The sequence below is a fragment of the Hirundo rustica genome, chromosome 16 (assembly GCF_015227805.2).
Source record: "Hirundo rustica isolate bHirRus1 chromosome 16, bHirRus1.pri.v3, whole genome shotgun sequence".
Classification (NCBI taxonomy): Eukaryota; Metazoa; Chordata; class Aves; order Passeriformes; family Hirundinidae; genus Hirundo; species Hirundo rustica.
Window position 1 is genome coordinate 4,835,460 of NC_053465.1, and position 20,283 is coordinate 4,855,742.

Below are 20,283 nucleotides of genomic sequence, written 5' to 3' on the forward strand. Positions count from 1 at the left end.
TCCTGTTCCTTCCAATCTGTACAGTACCCCTACAGTGCTGATTATCCCTCTTCCAGCTCATCAGCTTACTCTCCCCAGGTAAAGTGAAAGAAGGTAACACAAAACTTTATTTGACTCCAAAGTATGTACCAGTGATTTACAAAGACCATCTTTAATACTACAACTTTTAAAAACAGGTCATAATTACATTTAAGATGGACATGTTAAAAACCCACTTTACAATATTTACCCCTCATAAAAAAAAACCCCCACAATATAATGATATAAGTTACAAGTCCATTTCAGAAGCAAAATTTTGTCCCCAAGTGGCCAGAGATATATATACACACACAAATATATATATGACGTGTAAGTGCACGAGTGAACTGGGTGTCTTGGGAGAAAAAAGCTGCTTCAAGTGGAGACTGCACTACACCAGGGCTGAGGGAGGCTGAGCAGGAGCCAGGGCGGGCCAGGGTCAGGTGCCACCCTGCACACCTGGCCAGATGTGGAGATAACCTATTTCTTCCCTTTCAAGCAAGGGTGTCTTGCTTCACACAACAGGACTTTTGTCAGTGTACTACCAGTGCTGAAAGCAAGTGCAGAGCCAGGGGTGGTTGTGCTTTTCTGCTTTCCCTCAGCAGTTCTCCCAGCCTATTCTGTTCTTTTTTTTTTTTTGATTCTCATAAATTACTCTGATAAGAAGATGCTAATTCTGCCAACAGAATTTTGTCCAAGTTCCCCCCTGCAGAGCTCTCTGTGTAGCAGTAGTAGGTGAGCTGAGACTGCCCTTCGGGGTGAGGTTAAATGTACCCTTGCTTATAAAAACCCCCAAACTGATGGAATTAATCCAGTTTGTCCTAATTACATTTATCATAAAACAGAAACTGCCTGCAGCCTTCATCAGCAGACGGTCTGACATTTATTAACGGCCTCAAGTGTTGGGTGAACTAAATCTACGTGCGTTGTACGTGTGGGGTGAAGGGAACAGGATTCAGGACGTGCTGCAGGGCTGCTCTGTGCTCCAGCCCACGCTCCCACCACGAGCCACGGGGCAGCACGAGCCCTGCTGCAGATCAATGACCACCCAGGAAGGACTCACCTGTCGCCACATCCCGCTCCAACTTTTTGGTTCTATTTGTGAAACATCCCCAAAGTGCCCCCTTCTCCCCAACCGTCCTCCCCTGCCCTCCTTCCCCTGGGATGTGTGGCCCCTCTTTGGCCCAGACTTGTGCCTGCAGTCGCTGGAGAGTGGTGTGCCCGAGCACGGTCAGCGCTCTGGTGGTGAGGCCGGGGCCGGAGCAGCGTTCTGTCCCTCAGGCTGTCCGTGGATGTGGCCCTTAGAGCACGGGGCAGCCCTTCAGGCCGACAGAGCCCCGGGCAGTCCCGGCTCCAGGCAGGTCCACGTGCCTCCGGTTAATCAGCAGGTTCCTGACACAGCCCACGTAGTGAGGGAGGGAGGGTAACAGCAGCCCTGTGCTGGCCTTGTCTGTCTCTGCAGAAGAAACAAGGAAAAGCAGGCTTTAGTCTGGCAAAGGCCTAAATACCTTTTCCTCACACCAGGAACTTGGGATATTTCAGCCTGGAGCACATCTTTCCCAACTCACCTGGCAGCCCTCCCAGGGAGAAGGTCGCCCTTGTGCTGGGTGCAGGAGGCTGGCTGGGTCCCACTGTGTGGTTGCTTTCTGTGTCCACATCCACCTGGATTATGTTTTTCCATTTGGTAACTTCAAAAGAAAACAACGGTCAGTGCTTCCTCCTTACCCACGGAGCAAGCCCACCTCTGCTCTCCAGCCTAGACCAGAGCTGGAGCAAGAGCAAAACTACTGGGGGGGGTCAAAGGGCCTGGCCTGGCTCCTGGGAAATGCCCAGAGCCCAGATCTCCCCCAAAAACCTCACCCAGCACTGGCTGAACAAGATGAAAGTTTAAAATAGAGCTGTGCTGAGATGGGGCTGCAGCTGTGCCCCCAACTCCAAAAAGGGCTTGATGCAAAACACTTGTTCAATGGCAGCTACATTAAAGGCTGGGCTTCCTGTAGGGGTATGGATCCTGCAATTCCTGCTCCCAGCTGCGGGCTTGGAGCCCTTTGGACATACTCGACACCAAAGCAAATTGGGCTTTCACTTTAAGCTGGATACAGTCCAGGATGGATGAAATCCTGTGGGACATCCTTGGCCTTGCCAGCAGCTCTATGAAGTGGAAAAACAACCTGTCTCTCCCGCCCACCAGAGCTGACAGTGCTAAAATCAGGCAAGAATTCTTGTTAATTAGGAAATTGACTGCACGGCACCTACAAACTCCCAAATTAAGTGTGTACGTCAGGGGGGATAGGGTTTAAATTGCCGAGCTGGGCTTGTCCCTGAGCTCCCCTAGGAGACGTGGGCTGAGCAGGGCTGGAGCAGAGGCACAGAACCAGGGGAGCCGTCACCTCACCTGCAATGGTGTGCCACTGCCCGTCGCAGAGAGCTGGGCACGTCACCGACGCCGAGAACTCATCAGCCCCAGCGCCTGCTCTCACAGTGACCTGGAGTGAGACAAACCCATCAGAGCTGAAAGGGGCAGGCAGGCGACACCCACTCCCTCTGAAAACCCGTGGGGAAGCCATCCTCCCAGTACCTTGGTGTCCTCCATGTAGAGCAGGAGGTGGTGGCTTCTCCTCGTGCCCACGTGGAAGATGAGGCCAGAGGCACTGCGGGGACGGACCTCCAGTGCCACCTTCAAGTCCTGCTCAGTCATCACCGCCTCAGCTGGAAGAGAAAAGCCATTGGTGAGGAGAGGACCAAGGGTGTTCCCATGGGAGGTGATCCTCCTGTTCCCAGGGAATGTGGCCCTCCAGGCTGCAGTGAGGTACCTAAGGCGATGGAGCCGCCATCCGCGGTGAAGAAGACGCCGCTCTCCAGCGCGCCCTCGTAGCACGGTGTCACCCCAAAGGTGCGTGAGGGGGGACCCAGGGGCCTCCCATCCAGCTGTGGGTTCCTCAGGCAGCCATCAAAGCTGGAGGCCGATGCAGCCTGTGGAGAGAGACCACTGAGCACACAGGGAGCAGAAGCTGGGCGGCACGAGGTGATGCCATGGGACTGGGAACAGGCTGGGAGGGGGTGATGCCGTGGGGCCACCAAGCCCTTACCGGTATGTGAGCTTTGGTTTTTCCAGCTGGAAGCCCCCCCACATACAAGGGGGTCTGGGCCGCAAAGAGACCTGGGGTGGCCACCGCAGCACCCTGGGCTCGCAGCCCATCGATGACCAGCTGGGCCCGGCTCTGGTCTCTGCTGAAGAAAACCTGCAAGGAGCAAAGGTCAGTGCCGAGACCGGGGCCTTCCCAGCCTGGGAGGTGCCCAGGGAAGGGAGGCCTCGGCTCAGAGGTTCAGCCAGCCCCGGCCGTGTTTTTGCTGCCCCCTTTGCTCCCCAGGGACTGCAGCATCCCACGTGCGATCGAGGAGCGCTGCCCAGAGCAGGGCTGCGCTGTGCCGAGCCCTGCAGGGGCACTGATGTGGTTCAGGGAGGTCCTGCCGAGCCCCGTGCCCCGCTCACCGTGTGCCACCGCCGGTCACGGTACTTGTCCTTGCTGCGGATGCGCAGCCGGCGCCCGCCGACGTCCACCAGGAAGACAAAGCGCCCGTTGGAGACAAAGAGAGCCATGGAGGAGCCCCGCTCGCCCGCCACGTAGAAGAGCAGCCCACTGGAGGAGTTCAGCTTCACCTCCAGGGAGAAATGGGACCTGAAGGGACAGGGAGTGATGGGAGCACCCGGCTCTCCTGCAACGGCTTCCGTGTGCTTCCAGGCCGCGATCCCGGGGCCAGGTTTGGATGGGGTGCGCACGGGGCGAGGCTCACCTCCGCCCAAAGGAGGCTGGGATCTCATCAAACTCCCAGCGGCTGCTCGGGGCCCCCCCGAAGCGGAAGGTGCCCCTGGCAGCGCGGGGCTGGGGGTGCAGCTGGCACAGCCCGTCCTGGTCGTGGCGGCGGCCCTTCGGCGCAGGTCTGCCCGGCACCTGTGCAACGGGCACCGGGGAACGGAGTGAGGGGAGCATCCCTGCACGTGCCAGCAGAGCTGAGCAGTGCCAGCTGAGGAGGAGGATGCGGGGAATTGAGGCAGCAGCAGGTACCTTGGGTTTCCGCCTGTCCTTCTTGGGAGTGACTCTGAGCTGCTGCGACTGCTCGCCCAAGGGACAGCTCATGGTGACGTTGACGCTCTCCACGTTCTGCTGCAGGTCCACCACCATCTGCGGCCCTGACATCCTGCACACGGGGAGAAAAGATCCTCGTCACGCCAGCGGGGAGGTGGGAAGGGGCTGAGCCCTGCGGCATGGGAGCGGCACTGAGTCCTCACCGCCTGACGAAGACGTTCCCGATGCAGCCGGTGAGGTTGCCGAGGGCCCCGGGGTCTGGGGAACCCCCGAGCTGGAAGAGCCGACGCCCGTCCTGGCGCCGCTGCCTCCGGCTGGGCCCGGGACCCGTCCTGGCGTCCTGCAGCTCGTCGTCCACGTACAGCCGGACCCTGGGGGTGGCAGCGGGGGCTCAGCAGGACGCGTGGCTGTGGGCACGCCGGCCCCCCAGCAGCACCCACAGCAGGACACGTACCCGCGGGCATCGCTGTAGAAGGCCACGTAGTGAGCCCTGCCGTCCGCATAGGCGCCGTCGGTGGTGACTTCGCTCCCCAGCAGGCTCAGGGCCAGCTGGCCCCTCTGGAGGGACACCTGGCACGTCCCCTCCTGCAGAAAGCATCACTCAGCAGCTGAACCCCAAGGAAGAGCCCACTTCCCCACTGCCCTCCAGGAGCTCAGGGTGCTGATCTCGCAGCAGATTCACATCCTGGCCCCACCAAAATCCCCGCTGCTGGGGTATCTGGGGACCTGCAGGTGCCCACCTGGGTGGAGTGGTGGTAGAGCAGCCCCTCGTGCTGGCTTGTCTGGAAGCTGAAGCCGCTGTAGAAGTCCCTCAGCCCCGGCACATCCGTCAGAGCCAGGGTCAGGTAGCCGTGGCCATGGAGGCTGACAGAGCGGGCAACCTGTGGGACACAGCACAGAGGCAAGGTGGGAGCCTGGCCCTGGCCTTGCTGGGGTGCTGGGAGATGAATGAGGAGCTCTGGTTCCTTGCTGGGTCTGGCTGTTGCTATGGCCAACCACGTGGGGCAAGAACCTCGCCACGATCCCTCTGCGCTGAGGACTTGGGAGGTTTATGCTTGTTTCTGTGTCAGTGAGGGGAGGTGGGGTCTGTCCTGGGGGTCCTGTGCTTCCTTTCCCTGACAGACCCTTCCCCCAGCACGCTGGCCGGGCTGCCAGGGCTTGGTGCTCACCAGGAGGTCCGAGGTGCACCCGTAGCTGACGCCCACGGTGTTCATGCGTTTCAGGTCGACGTATTTGCCAAGAGCCTTCAAACCCTTCATGCAGCCTCGGATGGGCCCACCCGTGGGGAAGAGAGCTTTCAAACTGCAGGAGAAGCAGAGAGTGTCAACAAGGACAGCCCCAGGCAGGACACAGCCCTGGGTAGAACTGGCCCTGCAGCTCTTCAGGCAAAGTGCCTGGGAATGAATTGTGATGGTCACAGGTATCTCCGGGGTCAGGGCTGCTCCAAAGCATGCAGCACGGCAGAGGAGGACTTGGTGACACCCACCAGCACCTCCTCCATCACCAGAGATGGAAAAGCTACCATCCTTAAAAGCTCAGGATGATGGACAGGGAAAGGAAAACTTCCCTCACAGTTCCAGCAGGGTTCCAACAGCCCTGGATGAGGCTGAGAAAGGGCCAGGGCCACCAGCAGGGACTCGAGGGGAACATGCTGACTGTCCCACCCCATTGCAGGCTGGACCCACCTGGGGGGCAGCACGGCTGGGGGCACACCCCCCAGGTAGTAGGAGACAGCGTTCTCCAGGGAGTTCTCCTGCTCCACCACAAAGATGGTGAGGCGCTCCACCCGCACCAGGATGCGCTTCTTGTTATTCATTTTGAGGAGGAAGATTTGGATCTGGAGACAGAACAGAGAAATGATCCATCAGTCTGGAGCAGTTAGATCCATCACAGAGGGCAGGACAAAGTGTCTAGTTAATGCTCAAGTCAAAAAACGTCTTGCAGCTCCTCTCCCCTCAGAAACAAGGGTCCATGTGCCTCCCCCACCCTGGATGAGGAGCCCTCCCTCCACGAGAGCCCCGTTCCCTCTTACCGCTTTGTTTGTAGTGCTGCTGATGGTGAGGGAGGAGGAGTTGCTCGGTTTTGCCATCTCCAGGCCAGAGCTGAAATCATAGTAAAGAGCCAGCTTCCCATCCCGGATGGCCAGACACAGGAATTGACCCTGGGGGAGGCAGGATGGACACTCAGCAGGTGTCCAGGATGCAGCTGTGGCACTGAGCCCACCTGCCCTTTGGCACTGGTGGGAGCAGGTCCCACTTCCAGTGCCCTGGTCACAGTTATTTGAGATTTATCTTCAAACAGCAGCCCCGCAAGCTGGACATGCTCCTTGCAGCACTGCCTGTCCCAGTGAACCCTGGCCCAGCTTGGAGGGTCTCCAAGTTCTGAGGAGCCCCTCCAGCACTAGCCAAGCACTGCTGTGAGATTTGGGTCCAGCCCTCTCGTGGCTTTTAACCACAGTGCTGAAATCCCGCTTCAAAGCAGCGCCGAGACCTCCAAAGCTCTCCTCTCCCCGCTGTCCTGAACCAGGAATGCCTGCAAGCAGGCCTGGGATTGTCCCAGCCCACCCACTGAGGGATGAAGGCTCCCCAGGGGAGCAAGCACCTGCCTGGTTCTCCAGGAAGAAGATGATGCCGTTGTAGGAGACCACGCGGATCTCCTGCTCGAAGCGCTTGGTTGTGCCGAACTGGCTCTCGAACTTGATCTCCGCGTAACCGGAGCCATCGAAGTAGGAGCCGTCAGTCAGCCAGGGGTCCCCAGTGGACTTGGACCTGAGACACACACGAGGCATCAATCCCAAGCCACGTGCTGTGCGCTGGAGCGAGCAGAGCTGAGGTTAAGGGCCTCGGAGCGGGGCCGCTCCCGGCGCGGCGCCCACCTTGCGCAGGGTTTCTCGGCGGCCGTGTCCAGCTCGAAGGTGTGCTGGAAGTTGTACAGGCTCACCACCTCCTCGTTCAGCGTGTCCAGCTCCAGGCACCCGCGGTAGTTGGGATAGCGCAGAGCAGGAGGGGGCTGAGGAATGAAACTCGACGGTGAAACGGGTTTTCCCTCCTGTGAGACCCTCCAAAGGCATCGCTGACGCCTCCCACTACCCGCTGCCCCTCCCTGCTGCCTGCCTCACCGTGAAGCTGGAGGGGTAGCCCCCCACGTAGAAGACCACGTTGTGTGGGTCCAGGTTGAGCAGCCCCTGCTCTCCCTTGGCCACGCTGTCTCCCTTGATCTCGTGCACCCTCTGCCTCTCCACGATCACCGACATGTGCCCGTACTGCAGGATCCTGCGGCAGGGAGGGGCGGTCAAGACCAGGGGAGACCCCCAGAGGAGCAAACCCTGCCTTCCCTGAGCAAAGGCCCTACCTGTTGATGCTGATGGTGACAAACTGTTCTCCAATATCCTCGTCGACACTCAGCGAGGTTGGCTCCTCGTCTCCCAGTTTGTAGATCCAATGCACTCTGTGGTCTTTGAGCACAATGCCCAGGTAATCTCCAGTGGCCTGAACTCAGGGAGAGACAGGGCCACATGTTGGCACTTGGGACAGGCAGGAGCTCTCCCTGATGCTCCCAGGGCTGCACTGGACAAACAGCCCCTATCCCACCCCCCCACCTAGGCTGACGGCAGCATCCAGGGGCTTTGTGTTCCCCACAAAAATGTTCAGGGACCAGGTGTGGGCTGATGTCCAGGCATGGACATTGCTGATGCAACAAGGGCTCACTCCACCCTCTGGCTCCATCTCACCTCTCGGCTGCCCAGGTACAACACGAAGCGCCCCCCCTGTGCCTCGCCCGGCTGGCTCCTGGGCTCGGGGTTTTGGATGTAGAATTTGAGGGATGTGTAGGCTGCTAAATCCTGCAGATTGCTGGGCATCCGGACCTGCACCCCTGAGCTGCCATTGAACTTCATGGGCACTTTCACCTGTAGGGAGAGAAATCCAGCCCTGTGGCACTGAACCCACTGCCACCTCTCCGCTCGCTGCCCGTTCTACCAAATCCCACGAGAAAGGGACCCTGCCTGGTGGCCCCAAACACCCTCCCCCCTTTGCATGCTACCCTCAGCTAAGCCCTGCTCCACCCCAGGCCCCCTGCCCTCACCCTGCCCGGAGCTCACCTTGCTGGCAGCGTTCCTCGCCTGTGTGATGAGCTGCCGGATCCTCACGATGTTCTCTGACACGGTGGCGTTCTTGTTCCTCCTGTTCTCCAAGCTGCTCAGCTTCTCCAGCAGCAGGGGAATGGTGCTTTCCAGGCTGGACACTGGGATTGAAGAGAAGCCAGGAGTTTTGGAGGTTAGTGAGGAAGGGAAATGCAAAGTTCAGGCAGTTTGAGAAATGCAAGTCAAAGCAGTGGTAGCTGGGAGCAGCCACAGAGAGCTCTCCCTGAATCCATCAGCACTGAGGTGCGTGTGAGAATCCACCAGTGCATGCAACCTCCTGCAGTAAAGCTATAGGTGATATAGACATTGTAGGAGAGGGGGGAAAAAAAAAAAAAAGGACTTAAAAAAAAATGCTTAAAGCACCCAGTATTAGCTACCTCCCTCTGCTCTTGACCTGGAGCTGCAAAGCACCACTTCTGAAAATACTCTGGGGGTATCTACATGCAGTGGCTCATGTCAGACTCATTCTGGTAGCACACCAGGCTCAGCACTCACCAGATTTCCTGGCATCCTGGACTGCCTGGTTCAGGTCTTCATTTCGGAGGCCTCCGTACTGGTCTTTCCACTCATCCAGGTTCTTCCTCATGGTGCTCAGGGCGTCCTCCACTCTTGCAGCTGTTTCGTTGGCCTCAGCAGCAGCTGCTTTAGCATTCTGGATTGTGTCCTTTGTGTCCTCTGCAAAGAAAGAAGTATCTCTGAGGTGTCCAGGAGCAGGGAGGAAGCACCCTTGGGTCACAGTGCACAAAGAGGGGAGCAGAGAGAATCAGTCCAGCCACCCCAGAACAAACCTTGCTCCCTGCCCAGCATGTCCTGCACAGACCGGAGCTGGGTCAGGAGCTGCTCCTTCCTCACACGGAGGTCAGCCACCTTGTCCTTTGCTGTCTGCAGGGTGCCTTTAATAGCTGCAATTAAAGAAATGCACGTGCTGTTGGCTGGAGCTCAGTCCAGCCCAAAGGAAACCAGATCCTGAGAGGAGCGTCTCTCACCCCCATTGAGTTTGCTCTGCTGTCTCCTCGCAGCCTCCTCCAGGCTGCTACTGTTCCTCTTCAGGATTCTAGAGGTGGACCCGAGGTTTTCTGATATGACATTCTGTGAAACAAACACGGGACTCTGAAGAGGAGTTCAAGTCTCCGGCTCTGCACGCACACAAAAATGCTCCTCCAGACAAGTGCAGCGGGGTGTGACAGGAGACCCAAACACGGCCACTGGCCCCAGCTGGGGCAGACTCAGCTCTCGGGCACAGAGCACAGTGGCCACGTGTCAGAGGGAAAGCAGTTTGGTTTTGGCCCATCTCTACAGGGCTCCCCACAGCACGTACCATCAGGGCCTCGCTGGCTGCCTTGTCAGCATCGTTGGCTGCTTGCTCTGCTTTCCTCACAGCTTCAATGATGCTGGCGTAGGCATTGGAGGCATCGACCGCCCGCTGGATGAAGCCATCCTGGTTTGTGTCCTGGATAATGCTGTGTTGGAAGATGAAGCCATCGAGCCCATGAAGAACACTCAGGCTCCTGCCCGTGCCCTCACAGACAAACCCTTCTGGGCTCCTCAGCACAGCGTGCGCTCCAGTATAAAACTTTGGAGGTGGTACCCCGCTGTTCCACTGCCATGGTGGGGCTGCAGTTTCCCACCCCCAGCCCTGGCAGGAGACAGCCTGACTAGCGAGGGTCAGGACGGGTGCCTCACCCAGACAGGTTCCTCGCGAGCTCATCCAGGAGCCGGGCGTGCTCCTCTGCCTGCTCCACGATGGGGATCTTGCTGCTGGCTGGGGAGAACTTCTTCACCCGCTCGGTCAGCGGCAGCTTCGCTCCGTCCAGCAGCGCCGCCAGCTTCTCGTACGCCTGCAAGGACACCCGTCACTGCTGGGGACTGCCCCACCTCTCCCTCTGCCCATGCCAAAGTGCCTCTGCCACTCACCTCCTTTGCGCGCTCCATCATCTGCAGGAAGTCAGAGACCTGGGCGAGGGCGCCCTTGGCCATCTGCAGGGTCTCCTGCACCAGCGCGTGCTGCTTTTGGAGTTCCTGGCTCTTTTGCTGGACGCAAAGACCCAGGGTTAGGGACCAGCAGGGCTGGGACAGCCACCCCTCAGTGCACGGCCAGGACCGTGGGGAAGGTCTACCTGGCTCTCCTCCAGGTTGTTTCTGTTCAGGCTGTTCAAGTCCTCCGTCTGCCTGGTTTTGTTCACGGCCTCGTTGAGGGCATCGCGCAGATCCATCAGCTGGGAGCTGTGCTGGGCCAGCCGCTCCTGGATGCTGCTCACCAGGTCCTGGTTGGACTGCCAGCGGGCGTGCAGCTCGCTCCTCACCCGATGCAGCACTGGGGAGGGGGGATGAGAGCTGTTGCTAATTCCTCTCCCTGTGTTAAACAGACTCTTTCTGTGCCTGGCTGCCTTATAGCCTGGCTCTAGTCTTGGCAGATGTCAAGGCCAGAAGTGACCATTTTCCATCCCTCCCACCTTTTCAGCCTAGATAGCACATGATCTTGTCCATGATTATCTCCAAACCCTCAGTGCTGGTGAGATCTTTCAAAGACACACAGCCATGCCTGAAAAGATCCAGATGATTGAGAAACCCCACCTGAGGCCTTGATTACTTCCACTGTGAAAAATTCCTTATTTCCAACAACAGCCAGTTTATAATTCCAGCTTTCAGCTGCTGAGCTATGTTTTGCCAGGGCCTGTTAATCAGAACTGCTCCCTTCCTGCAGTGCCAGCATTCCTGCTAGGGCTCACTGCTCTGATTCCTGCAAGGATGCCCTCAGCACAGCAGAGCTACTGTGTGTGCTGGCTGCTGGTTGTTACTCTATGGGGACAGCAAATGGGAAGAAACATGGTGTGACTTACTCACATCCATGCGTGATGTGAATATGTTGCATAATAATGGCGATTCCTGCTTCTAAATGTTGTCATTTTCGCTCATCAAACAGAACTACCCAGTTAGTTCTGCCCTGACATTCGCCGTAGGGGAAAAGGAACCACAAATTATCCCACTGGAGTGCCACAGGGGACTCAAACTCCTATAAAAATTGCTGGGGGTGCCTGGCTCTTAACAGCGCTCTAAATGTGAACCATGATGTGCAGCGCCTGCGTGGGCTCCAAGCCAGACCCAGCAGGATCTGGGCAGCCCTGTGCCACCGAGCTGGACTCACACTTCTGAGCCTCCTCGTGCTCACGCCTTGCCAGCTCCTCCTGGGCTCCCAGGCTCCTCTCCTTCATCTCCCTCAGCATCCTTTCCACCTCGGCCACCTTCTGCCGGAACTCCTCGCCGGACGCGGTGCTGGCGTTCGCTGCCCCAAGCCTGGCCATCTGCCGCACCAGGTCTGCAGAGAAACCCACACCCCCTGTCAGACTCGCCAAACCAGGTCCTTCTTAATTCCCTGAGGCTTTTTCCTCCTCACAAACCACTGAAAGCTTTCAGGCAGCAACTCAGACAACAAATGGCTTCAGATCACCCAGAGGCACTGCCCCATGTTTCTGCCTCCTTGTCCACTATCAGTAACACACGCTACATCCTGAGCATCTTTCTGCGGCTTTACCTCGTGTACAAGATCCAGCCACGCTGTTTTGGTCAATCTCTCCTGAAGCTGCAGTGCAGATTGCCCCTGTTTTATGCATTTTAGTAATATTTGTGGAAGTTTTAATGTGCTTTTTTCCCCAGACTTGTGTTGAGCCAAGCAGCTGAGACTCACGATAAGCCTGGTCAAAGTAAAAGCTGGGATTCTTCAGGGATCTTCATTTGTATTTTCCCTGGCTCTCTCCATGGCTTTTTCTAAGCTATGCAGTACTTGGCAGTGGTTGACCACAAGAGCATGGCATACCACAGGGAAAAAACCCCGAAGTGAAGCCCCCTCTTGACATACCTGCAATGCCCCTCTGGATGCTCTGGATGTGCAGCAGGAGCTGTTCCCCCCTCTGGTACATGTCCCTCGTGTGCTGTTCAACGCGAATCGCTTCTCTGTGAGTCACAGTCATCTAGCACAAAAACACTGGCTTAGTTCGAGTATGAGACGGTATTTTACGTGATTTGTCAGTGGGACTGTTGCTCCCAAAAGGCACACAAGGCCTGGGAATGTGTAGTTTCTAAGGTCCTTGAACGAGTCTCTCCCGAGGTGCTGTCCTACAATGCACTGAAGGATGATCTTATTTAGCACCTTCAGAGAAGCACAAGTGTTAAATACAGCTCCAACGAAACAGGTGCTAGATGCTGGAACAATCACCAACACCACAGAGTTCAGCACTCTTCTGTGCCCTTAATATAGGAAAAGCCCCAAAGCCCAGAGCCAGGCACGCCTGGGTCCTGATCAAGAGACAAGGGGCTCAGTCTGTCTGTTTGGTGCACACAGGGGCAGTCTGTCTTTGCAGCTCTCTGGGGACGTATGTCATCAAGTAGAGATTTTTCCCTCTCCCTCAGATTAGGAGCATTTAGGCACTTTATAAATCAAATCAAGTGAAATCAAATCTTGCTCAGTTTATACGTTCTCTGAAGACACAACTGCCAGGTTTCAAACTGGATATAGATTGCATCCATGAGGGACCCAGATGTTTTGTGTTCCTTACCTGTATGTCCCTTCTATAAATGATATTTGATTGAATTTAATCAAGAAAAACTATTAGTATCACGAGATGTTTAATAGCTCTCCGAGGGAGAAAAGCAGGTAATCTACCTTTAGCACCTAACACTGCAACTCAGTTCTGGCTGAGCAGAAGACCCAACCTGCCTGAACCAGGCTCCTCACAGCCTTCAAAGCCCTCATTTTGGTAAAAGGGGGAGCTGTGCTCTGGCAAAGGAAGATGGAGAAATACCCTACTTTGTGCTGCAGCGCGTTCAGGTCCTGCGTGAGATCCATGTTCTTATCCTCCAGCTCATCAGTCCTTTGCCTGACCCTGCTCATGGCTCTGTGGTACTCACGGAGCTGGTTCTAGGACAAAAAAAAAAGAGGCTAAATCAGGCCAACAGGGCAGGAAGCACGGGCAGAAGGTGATGTGAAGCCTTCCACGTACAGCAATGGCCATTATGGTGCCGTTGAGGCCGTGGAGGCGAGCCCAGGCGATGGAGCTGGCGTTGAGGGTGACCAGCTGGCCGCGGATGGACGGGAAGGACATCTCGATGCTCTGCAGGTCCTCCAGCAGGAGCAGGACACAGCTGTCACACACTGCAGGGGAACGCAGCAGTCAGCACAGGCCCTCTGCCGAGCTTCCCTCCCCTCTTTCCCCAGGACGGCGGGACACAGACCTTCGCACTTCATGCTGCCGGGGCCGTTTGCCACCAGGATCTCGTGCTCGCGCAGGCAGACGTCACACTGCTTCCCCGTGAGCCCGCTGGGGCACGTGCACTCCCCGGTGCGAGGGTCACAGGAGCCCCCTCTGCACTCACACTCTGCAGGGCCGAGTAACAGAGAATCATTTTGTGATTTTACCACTCTGCACAGAGGGGAAGGAGTGGTTTTATTCCAGCTGTGCCCATCCACGCACCATACGGCTGGGGGTGGGTGCACAGGCCCTCAGACAGCTGCCAGCTGTCTTCCACCTTCAACAACCGCACCAGCAGCACAGCCCTGTCCCGGTGCCCCTGGCTGGGAGCCCACACTCACTTGTGCAGCCGCCCTGGCCGAAGCCCCAGTAGCCCGGGGCGCACTGGTGGCAGCGCGAGCCGCTGACGCCGGGCAGGCAGCTGCACTGGCCGCTCTGCACGTGGCAGCTGCTCCCCACGGCCCCGACGTCGCAGTCGCACCTCCGGCAGCCCGAGCAGCCCTCAAAGCCGTAGTATCCTTCCTAGGGAAAAGCAGGACATGGATGCTCTGGTCAGCAAGTGTGCCTCTCTCCTGGGTCAGTGATGCGGGACCCCAGCTTTCCTTCCTAGGTGTGTTTTGAGCACCACAAAACTCAAAGCAACATGGTCAAGGTGTGGAGCTGCTGTGAGAGCACGGACACACCACAGTGAACCTGCCTTTGCCCAAGGTGGATGCACTCAGGAAAATGGGGTTTACTGCAGTTTCCCAAATGATGCCACTTTACTGGAATGCTGCCTCCGCTGCTTGCTGCCGGATCTTTATAACAGGCTTTTGCCAGGCACAGCTCAGCTCGTGCAAATGCAGCCTTCACCAGCTGGCAGCCAGCCCTGCTCTGCTCACAGGCCTGGGGGATGACACACCAGGGCTGCCCCTCCACCCCATGGCAAGGCCAGGCACCATCCCAGGGCCCAGGTGACCCTCACCTCGCAGCGGTCACAGCGCTGGCCTGTCACTCCAGTCTTGCAGAAGCACTGGCCCGTTTGTGGATGGCAGGACTCAGTCCCACAAGGCGAACAGTTGCACTCTGCCAGGGAAAAATACACCCAATATTACACCAAAGAGCCTGTCAGCCACTCTCAACACTTACTGCTAACAGAGGAGCCTCTTTCCCCCTTATCTATCCGTCAAAGTTAAGACAGAGCCTTTCTCCACTTGGATTTGCTTCTCACAACAACTTATTCCCGTCACCCCTTACACGAGCTGCATTTGGGCTGCTGTTCCTCCGAGGGGAGAGGAGCAGTGCTGGGAGCAGTGCTCCCCTTGCCCCTGGGCTGGCTGCCTGCCCCACTCACGTGTGCAGTTCTTGGCCACCATGGCGTCCCCGTAGTAGCCGGGCGCGCAGAGCTCGCAGCGCGCGCCGGCCGTGTGGTGCATGCAGCCCGAGCAGGCGCCCGTCAGGGAGTCACAGCTGCTGAACAGCATGTTGGGATCCGTGTTCCCGCTGCAGTCGCAGGGCTGGCACGAGCTCCCGATCACCAAGGGGTTGCCGTAGTACCCCGGGGCACACCTGGAGAAACGCAAGTTACAACAGAGCGAGGATCCTGCGGCGCCCGCGCCGCGCACCGGAGATGCACAACGGGAACAGCGTGAGCGCCCGACACCTGTAACTGCTGCAACCCTCAGGGATCTCAGAGCACTTTGTGTTCTGCCTCGTGATACCTCAGAAAGGTGCCTTTATCACGGGCTGCAAGTCAAGGCAAAGCACACCTAAGTTGTACACCCACAGTAAGAGAATTTCAGCAGTCGGGCATTTGCAGGGTGAAAGTGACTCAAGGAAATGCTGCCAGAACAAAGCACACAGGGGCAGAGCCAACTGTTTCTGCAGCAGTCCTTAAGGGGACAACTTCTCTGCCACAGCAGTGGCTACACAGGGTTAGTGTCTGAGGCCCCCCCAAACACAGGTGCCACCCCCTTACCGCTCACAGTTTGGTCCAGCGTAGCCTGGCTTGCAGAGGCACTGCATGTTGGAACCCTTGTGGACACAGCCAACAGCAAAACTGAAATGAGAACGGGGACACAGGGAGGAGCAGTTACTCCTGATGTGGTGCCAGGGGAGCTGATCACTCATTGTGGGCTTTTGGGGCCTCGGGGAAGAGGCTGTCAACGTGGTTTGGGGACAAGGACAAGGCTGGCATTGGGACACTTGCCCTGAGGGGTACAGAGTGGTTCCAGTGGTTAAACAGGGAGGCCAAACAGGCAATCCCATCCTGGGGCGCTTACTTGTTGGAGGCAACTGAAAGAGGGCATGGGCACCCAACACACTGCAGGGGTTCCTGGGCAGAGGGGCTGCCCATGTAGCCGTCCTTGCATCGCTCACAGTGATCTCCTTCTGTGTTGTGCTGGCAGTTCTGCAAGGAAAAGGCAAGCCCTGGGCTCAGCACTGACAAGAAGAAATGGTGGATGCACTAAAAGCTCCCCAGCAGGATGCCTCAGTCCTTCCTCTCTCCCAAACTGCCTTGCACCCTAAGCTGACCTGGAGCAGGGTCACCAGAAATACTGAAGCCAGTGCTCTGACTCAGGGATGGTTCTTCCAGCCCAGTTAGGATGTAAAGAGCTTTTGAATCACATGCTACAGACCTCATAACTCCAAAATAACAACTGCTCTACTGTTTACTTACAAGACATATCCCAGAGCCTGGCAGGCACTGATCTGAGTGGCCATTGCAATGGCAGGGGATGCATTTTCCCAGAAAGAGCCCCTTGGTGTCCCTGTAGTAACCTGGAGCGCATTCCTGAGGAGACAGAAAAAGGCAGAGATCTGAAAAACAGCCTGATGCTTTTGGGAAAAGCAAAGAAACTAAATTAGCTTCAACGACAGAATTCCCACTGGGTTGTACTGATGGAGAAAAGATTGTAAGCAACAATGAACATTTGTCAGTGCAGCTCCTGCTCCTTTTAACCAGGAGAGAATTGGCCAGAGAGAACGACCCATTCCAAGGTACTGCAACACCTGAATGATTTCCCCATCATGTCCCTTCCAAGAAGGCAGAGGAAACTTTTATACCTCTCCCAAGTGCACGGTGTTGTGGTGGGGAAACGTTCCTTCCTTTGGAACAAGCCGAGCTGCCATTTCAACTGAAGCCCTCAAGAGCCAGCCTGGAGGCAGCTGGTACCCAAAACACCTGACCCTCTGACAGGAACAGCACATCCACCTCCCCCTCACCTGGCAGGAGTCTCCCTGGTAGTTAGCTGGGCAGAAGCACAGCTCCACGTTGCTGGCACGGACGCCCGTGGCTGTGTCCGTTGCCGTTTCCAGCACCACACGGCGCAGGGACACGGAGGAAGAGAGCTGGGAGAAGAGTGCCCGGATATGCAGCTGCTCCAGGTTTGCCAGCACCATCATGAGCTCCTCTCTGGACACGGGGTTGTGAGTCTCTGTGTGCCTGAAGTTACCCTGGTGGGAGAAAAGCTGGCATTACTGGCAGGAAGCGGAGGCATCTGAACATCCAGCCCAGCCTCCACACCCCTGCTGCTGGAATCTTTCCCCTTTGCATGGGTGAAAGAGCCCTGCAGCACCTAAAATGCTGAGCTCAAAGCAACTGCTCCTCTGTCTGCATGAGGTCTTGTCCTTTCCTGCATTATCTGAGCATTTCAGTTGTGTGTGTAAACTCACCTCCACCAGCTGCAGCCGGCCTTCATGTGCCTCCCCTGGGGACGGGTAGGCGCCTTCCAGAAACATGATGCTCATCTGATTTCCCTGGGAAAAGCAAGGAAGGCGTCAGTCATCACCTCACCCTGCTCCTGCATTAGCAGGGGCCACCAGGGAACTTCTTGGGCTGCACCTTCAAGATCACGTCCGGCCGGGACTCCATGGGAATGAAGACGTCCCCCCTGCGAGGGTTGGAGTGCAGCTCGTAGCGAAGGTGCCCTCCATAGGAGGAAACCTGAGGGAGAGACAAATCCCACACGTTGCTGCAAGTCCACACCGCTGAGACAAGACAGAGATGGCCTAGTGCAACTGGAGTGTGAGCAGTGCCTGCACGTGGTGAGGGGGGATCCCCATTCTCTTACCTGGTCCCCAAGGTAGGAGCTGGGTGCAACCCAGTAGAGCTCCTGGTAGGCATCTGGGAGGTTTTTGAGGTCAGCAGTGACGAGCTGCTCCCGTGGGCTCAGAGCTGTTGGCACTTCGTGGCGGTCGCTGCTCAGCAAGAGCCACCCGTTCATGTCGACAAACTGGAGGAGAAGAGCAACCGTGGGTCTTCTAGTGGAGTTACAGAAAGTATTTGGGCATTGATGCTCCAGAAGAGCAGGTCCCAGAGCAGCAAGAAAGGGGAATAACAGGCTCACACATCACACGCATCCTGATGAAGCCACAGGAAAGCTGATCATCACCCCCGCCCAGCACATGAGACCCCAGAGACCAGGAAAAGGGGCTGAAAGCAGGAGATGGGTACAGGGAGTCAAAGATAACCCTCCTCAGGGCATATCTTCAGCAGGATTAATGCAGGACAGAGAGCCGAGGGCAGCAGGCAGCCAGGTGGATGAGAACACAGCTGACCTGCGGGCTCTGGTGGCCCCCAGCCCCGCTCACCTCAGCTCGGTGCTTCTCGGCGCTGCGGCAGCGATCGGTCGCACCGAAGCAGAAACACTTGGTGCAGCCCTTGGGGTTGGTGGCATCCAAAGAAAACGTCCCCAGGCGGCACTGGTCACACCTCAGGCCCTCCACATTCTCCTGAAAGACAAGCAAAGCTCAATGGCGTCAGCAGCTTCTCACAAGGGCTCAGTGGAGGACAGGGATGGCTGTGAGTGATCAAAGCACAATGCTGTGGTGCTGGAAGATGTTGAAGCAGTCCCCCAAACAGGTTTGCTTGCACAGCACCCACCAAACATTAAATTCACCTAGAGAAAGCCCTAAAGAGGCTGCAGCAGGCAGCTCAGAAGCTGTTTGAGTTACTCTGCTACCATGGAGCCAGGAGCCTATGGGGCTGACAGCTCCACCTGCAACAAGCTCTGATGCAGGCTCAGGCTGGCCATCTCCCCAAGTGACAGCCCAAGGAGTGAACCTTCATGGCCAGGAGGGATGAGGAGATAAAAGCTTTTCAGGGAGCTGTGAACCCACCAGCCCATGGGGCAGGCTGGCTGCAGCTCAGGCTCTCTCCTTGTCCTGCTCCCTCTGGCACACTGGGCACACACAGCCCCTGCCAGGGCAGGAGAGCTGAGCCAAGGAGAAAGGCAGCACACGGAGGCATCAGGGGACTGACCTTGCAGTGACACTGCCCCGTGACCGGGTCACACACGCTCGCTTCGGTGCCAGCCTGGTGGCAGTCACACCGCCGGCAGTCGGGGTAGTGGAAGTAGCCCGGGGCACAGTGGTCACACCGCCGCCCGATGATGTTGGGCTTGCACCTGGGTGGACACAAGAGCCAGAGGAGCTTTCAGAGCTTCTCTCACCCCCACACTGTGCACATTCCCTCCCTTCAGCTTGCCAAGGTGTCCCATCATTTCAGCAGGGCCCAGGGATGCTGCCAGACGTCCCCAGCGCCAGGACAGGGCTCCCTGACCTGCACTGCCCACTGTCCACGTCACAGCCCGGCTCTGTCAGCTCCTGCACGCCGGGCCGCGAGCAGTTGCAGTCCTCACAGCCGATGAGGGGGTGGCAGCCGAAGGTTTGGGGCTCGCAGACAACGCACTCCGGCTTCAGCGTGTGCGGGGGGCAGATGCACTGCCCCGTCACCTCATCACAGAGACGTGTCCCGCAGTCACAGGCTGCAAGGGGCACAGAAAGGCCGGGTTTGGGCGAGCCAGGAACCCAAGGCAAGCGTGGGGAACGGGCAGAGAGCCAGCTCTGGGAAGGCAAGAGCGGGAGAACTCACGCCTGCAGTTGGGGAAGCCCCAGTAGCCGGTGGCACAGCGGGAGCACTCGCGGCCGATGACGTTGGACTTGCAGGGACACTGTCCCCCGAAGGGCTGGCACTGGCTGCCCCGCGCCCCGGCCTCGTGGCAGCGGCACGGCTGCGCCCCGTTGTTGTAGAAGAGGGACAGCGAGATGGCAGAGTCACGGCAGAACCTCGAGGACGTGCTGGGGCTGCGGGGGAAGGCGGGAGGAGTCAGTGCCGCACATCCCCGCAGCCTCCCCGCCAGCCCAAACCCAGCACCTCCTGCGGCGAGGGGCAGCTACTGGGAGGGGGAGCCCTGCGGGAGCGAGAGCTCCCAAAAAGCCACGTTTGGTCAACAGAAGGAAAGCCTCAGCCAGCCCCCTTCCCTGCCACACGTGAAGGGAAGGGGTGCCGCTCCCTGAGGAGAGCGCAGCTTGTGGACAGCAGAGCGGGCACCCAAAGCCAAGCGTCTCACTTGATGTAGAAGCTGTTGACGCCGCAGCTGCTGATGAAATCGTAGGACTTGTCCAGGGGTTCCTCCTGCAGGTACTGGGAGGTGTAGCTGTCCTCAGGCACCACGAGGATGTAATCCTGCAAGGCGAGGGCGAGCTGGGTGAGCCAGGCTCTCAGCTCAGACAAACACCATCCAAAACGACTCCAAAGTCCAAATGCACCTTTAACCTTCCCTGCCTTGCTGGGACAGAACAAAGCACACACCAAGTACTGCAAAAAGAGCAGGAGCTGCCTCTCTGTTGAGGCCTGTCCATCAGGGTCCATCTAACCTAAAGCTCCACATGAGGAACAGCACAAATTCACTGGACTAAAACCAGGCACAATACCCCCAGAGCACAGCACTGGCTGTGCCTCAGCAGGGAGGCAGTCTTTTATCATCTGAAATTTCTACACATGAAGGCACCTGGGTTCCAATTCTGT

At 57.5% G+C, this 20,283-nt stretch overlaps 1 protein-coding gene across 1 annotated transcript in view; it reads right to left on the reverse strand.

Moving 5' to 3' along the window:
• Positions 1–132: 132 nt before the first annotated feature.
• Positions 133–20,283, reverse strand: part of LAMA5 (laminin subunit alpha 5) — an 84,610-nt gene continuing 64,459 nt past the window's right edge. Inside the window, exons 33-80 of the mRNA XM_040079701.1 lie at positions 19,826–19,941; positions 19,348–19,559; positions 19,036–19,240; positions 18,736–18,880; positions 18,066–18,206; positions 17,546–17,707; positions 17,317–17,418; positions 17,148–17,231; positions 16,698–16,928; positions 16,153–16,266; positions 15,755–15,882; positions 15,451–15,531; positions 14,827–15,041; positions 14,458–14,558; positions 13,835–14,015; positions 13,477–13,620; positions 13,245–13,396; positions 13,052–13,162; positions 12,104–12,215; positions 11,393–11,563; positions 10,365–10,561; positions 10,162–10,278; positions 9,931–10,085; positions 9,566–9,707; positions 9,234–9,336; positions 9,036–9,149; positions 8,743–8,922; positions 8,206–8,348; positions 7,837–8,013; positions 7,458–7,594; positions 7,225–7,378; positions 6,982–7,115; positions 6,712–6,874; positions 6,139–6,267; positions 5,792–5,943; positions 5,276–5,408; positions 4,847–4,987; positions 4,561–4,691; positions 4,310–4,477; positions 4,086–4,218; positions 3,814–3,971; positions 3,512–3,698; positions 3,108–3,260; positions 2,832–2,991; positions 2,597–2,727; positions 2,414–2,504; positions 1,587–1,706; positions 133–1,474 (exon numbers count right to left, since the gene is read on the reverse strand). Of these exons, the coding sequence (XP_039935635.1) occupies positions 1,320–1,474; positions 1,587–1,706; positions 2,414–2,504; positions 2,597–2,727; positions 2,832–2,991; positions 3,108–3,260; positions 3,512–3,698; positions 3,814–3,971; positions 4,086–4,218; positions 4,310–4,477; positions 4,561–4,691; positions 4,847–4,987; positions 5,276–5,408; positions 5,792–5,943; positions 6,139–6,267; positions 6,712–6,874; positions 6,982–7,115; positions 7,225–7,378; positions 7,458–7,594; positions 7,837–8,013; positions 8,206–8,348; positions 8,743–8,922; positions 9,036–9,149; positions 9,234–9,336; positions 9,566–9,707; positions 9,931–10,085; positions 10,162–10,278; positions 10,365–10,561; positions 11,393–11,563; positions 12,104–12,215; positions 13,052–13,162; positions 13,245–13,396; positions 13,477–13,620; positions 13,835–14,015; positions 14,458–14,558; positions 14,827–15,041; positions 15,451–15,531; positions 15,755–15,882; positions 16,153–16,266; positions 16,698–16,928; positions 17,148–17,231; positions 17,317–17,418; positions 17,546–17,707; positions 18,066–18,206; positions 18,736–18,880; positions 19,036–19,240; positions 19,348–19,559; positions 19,826–19,941 (6,966 nt within the window). The 3' untranslated portion in view covers positions 133–1,319. The remainder of the gene's footprint in view (positions 1,475–1,586; positions 1,707–2,413; positions 2,505–2,596; positions 2,728–2,831; positions 2,992–3,107; positions 3,261–3,511; positions 3,699–3,813; positions 3,972–4,085; positions 4,219–4,309; positions 4,478–4,560; positions 4,692–4,846; positions 4,988–5,275; positions 5,409–5,791; positions 5,944–6,138; positions 6,268–6,711; positions 6,875–6,981; positions 7,116–7,224; positions 7,379–7,457; positions 7,595–7,836; positions 8,014–8,205; positions 8,349–8,742; positions 8,923–9,035; positions 9,150–9,233; positions 9,337–9,565; positions 9,708–9,930; positions 10,086–10,161; positions 10,279–10,364; positions 10,562–11,392; positions 11,564–12,103; positions 12,216–13,051; positions 13,163–13,244; positions 13,397–13,476; positions 13,621–13,834; positions 14,016–14,457; positions 14,559–14,826; positions 15,042–15,450; positions 15,532–15,754; positions 15,883–16,152; positions 16,267–16,697; positions 16,929–17,147; positions 17,232–17,316; positions 17,419–17,545; positions 17,708–18,065; positions 18,207–18,735; positions 18,881–19,035; positions 19,241–19,347; positions 19,560–19,825; positions 19,942–20,283) is intronic.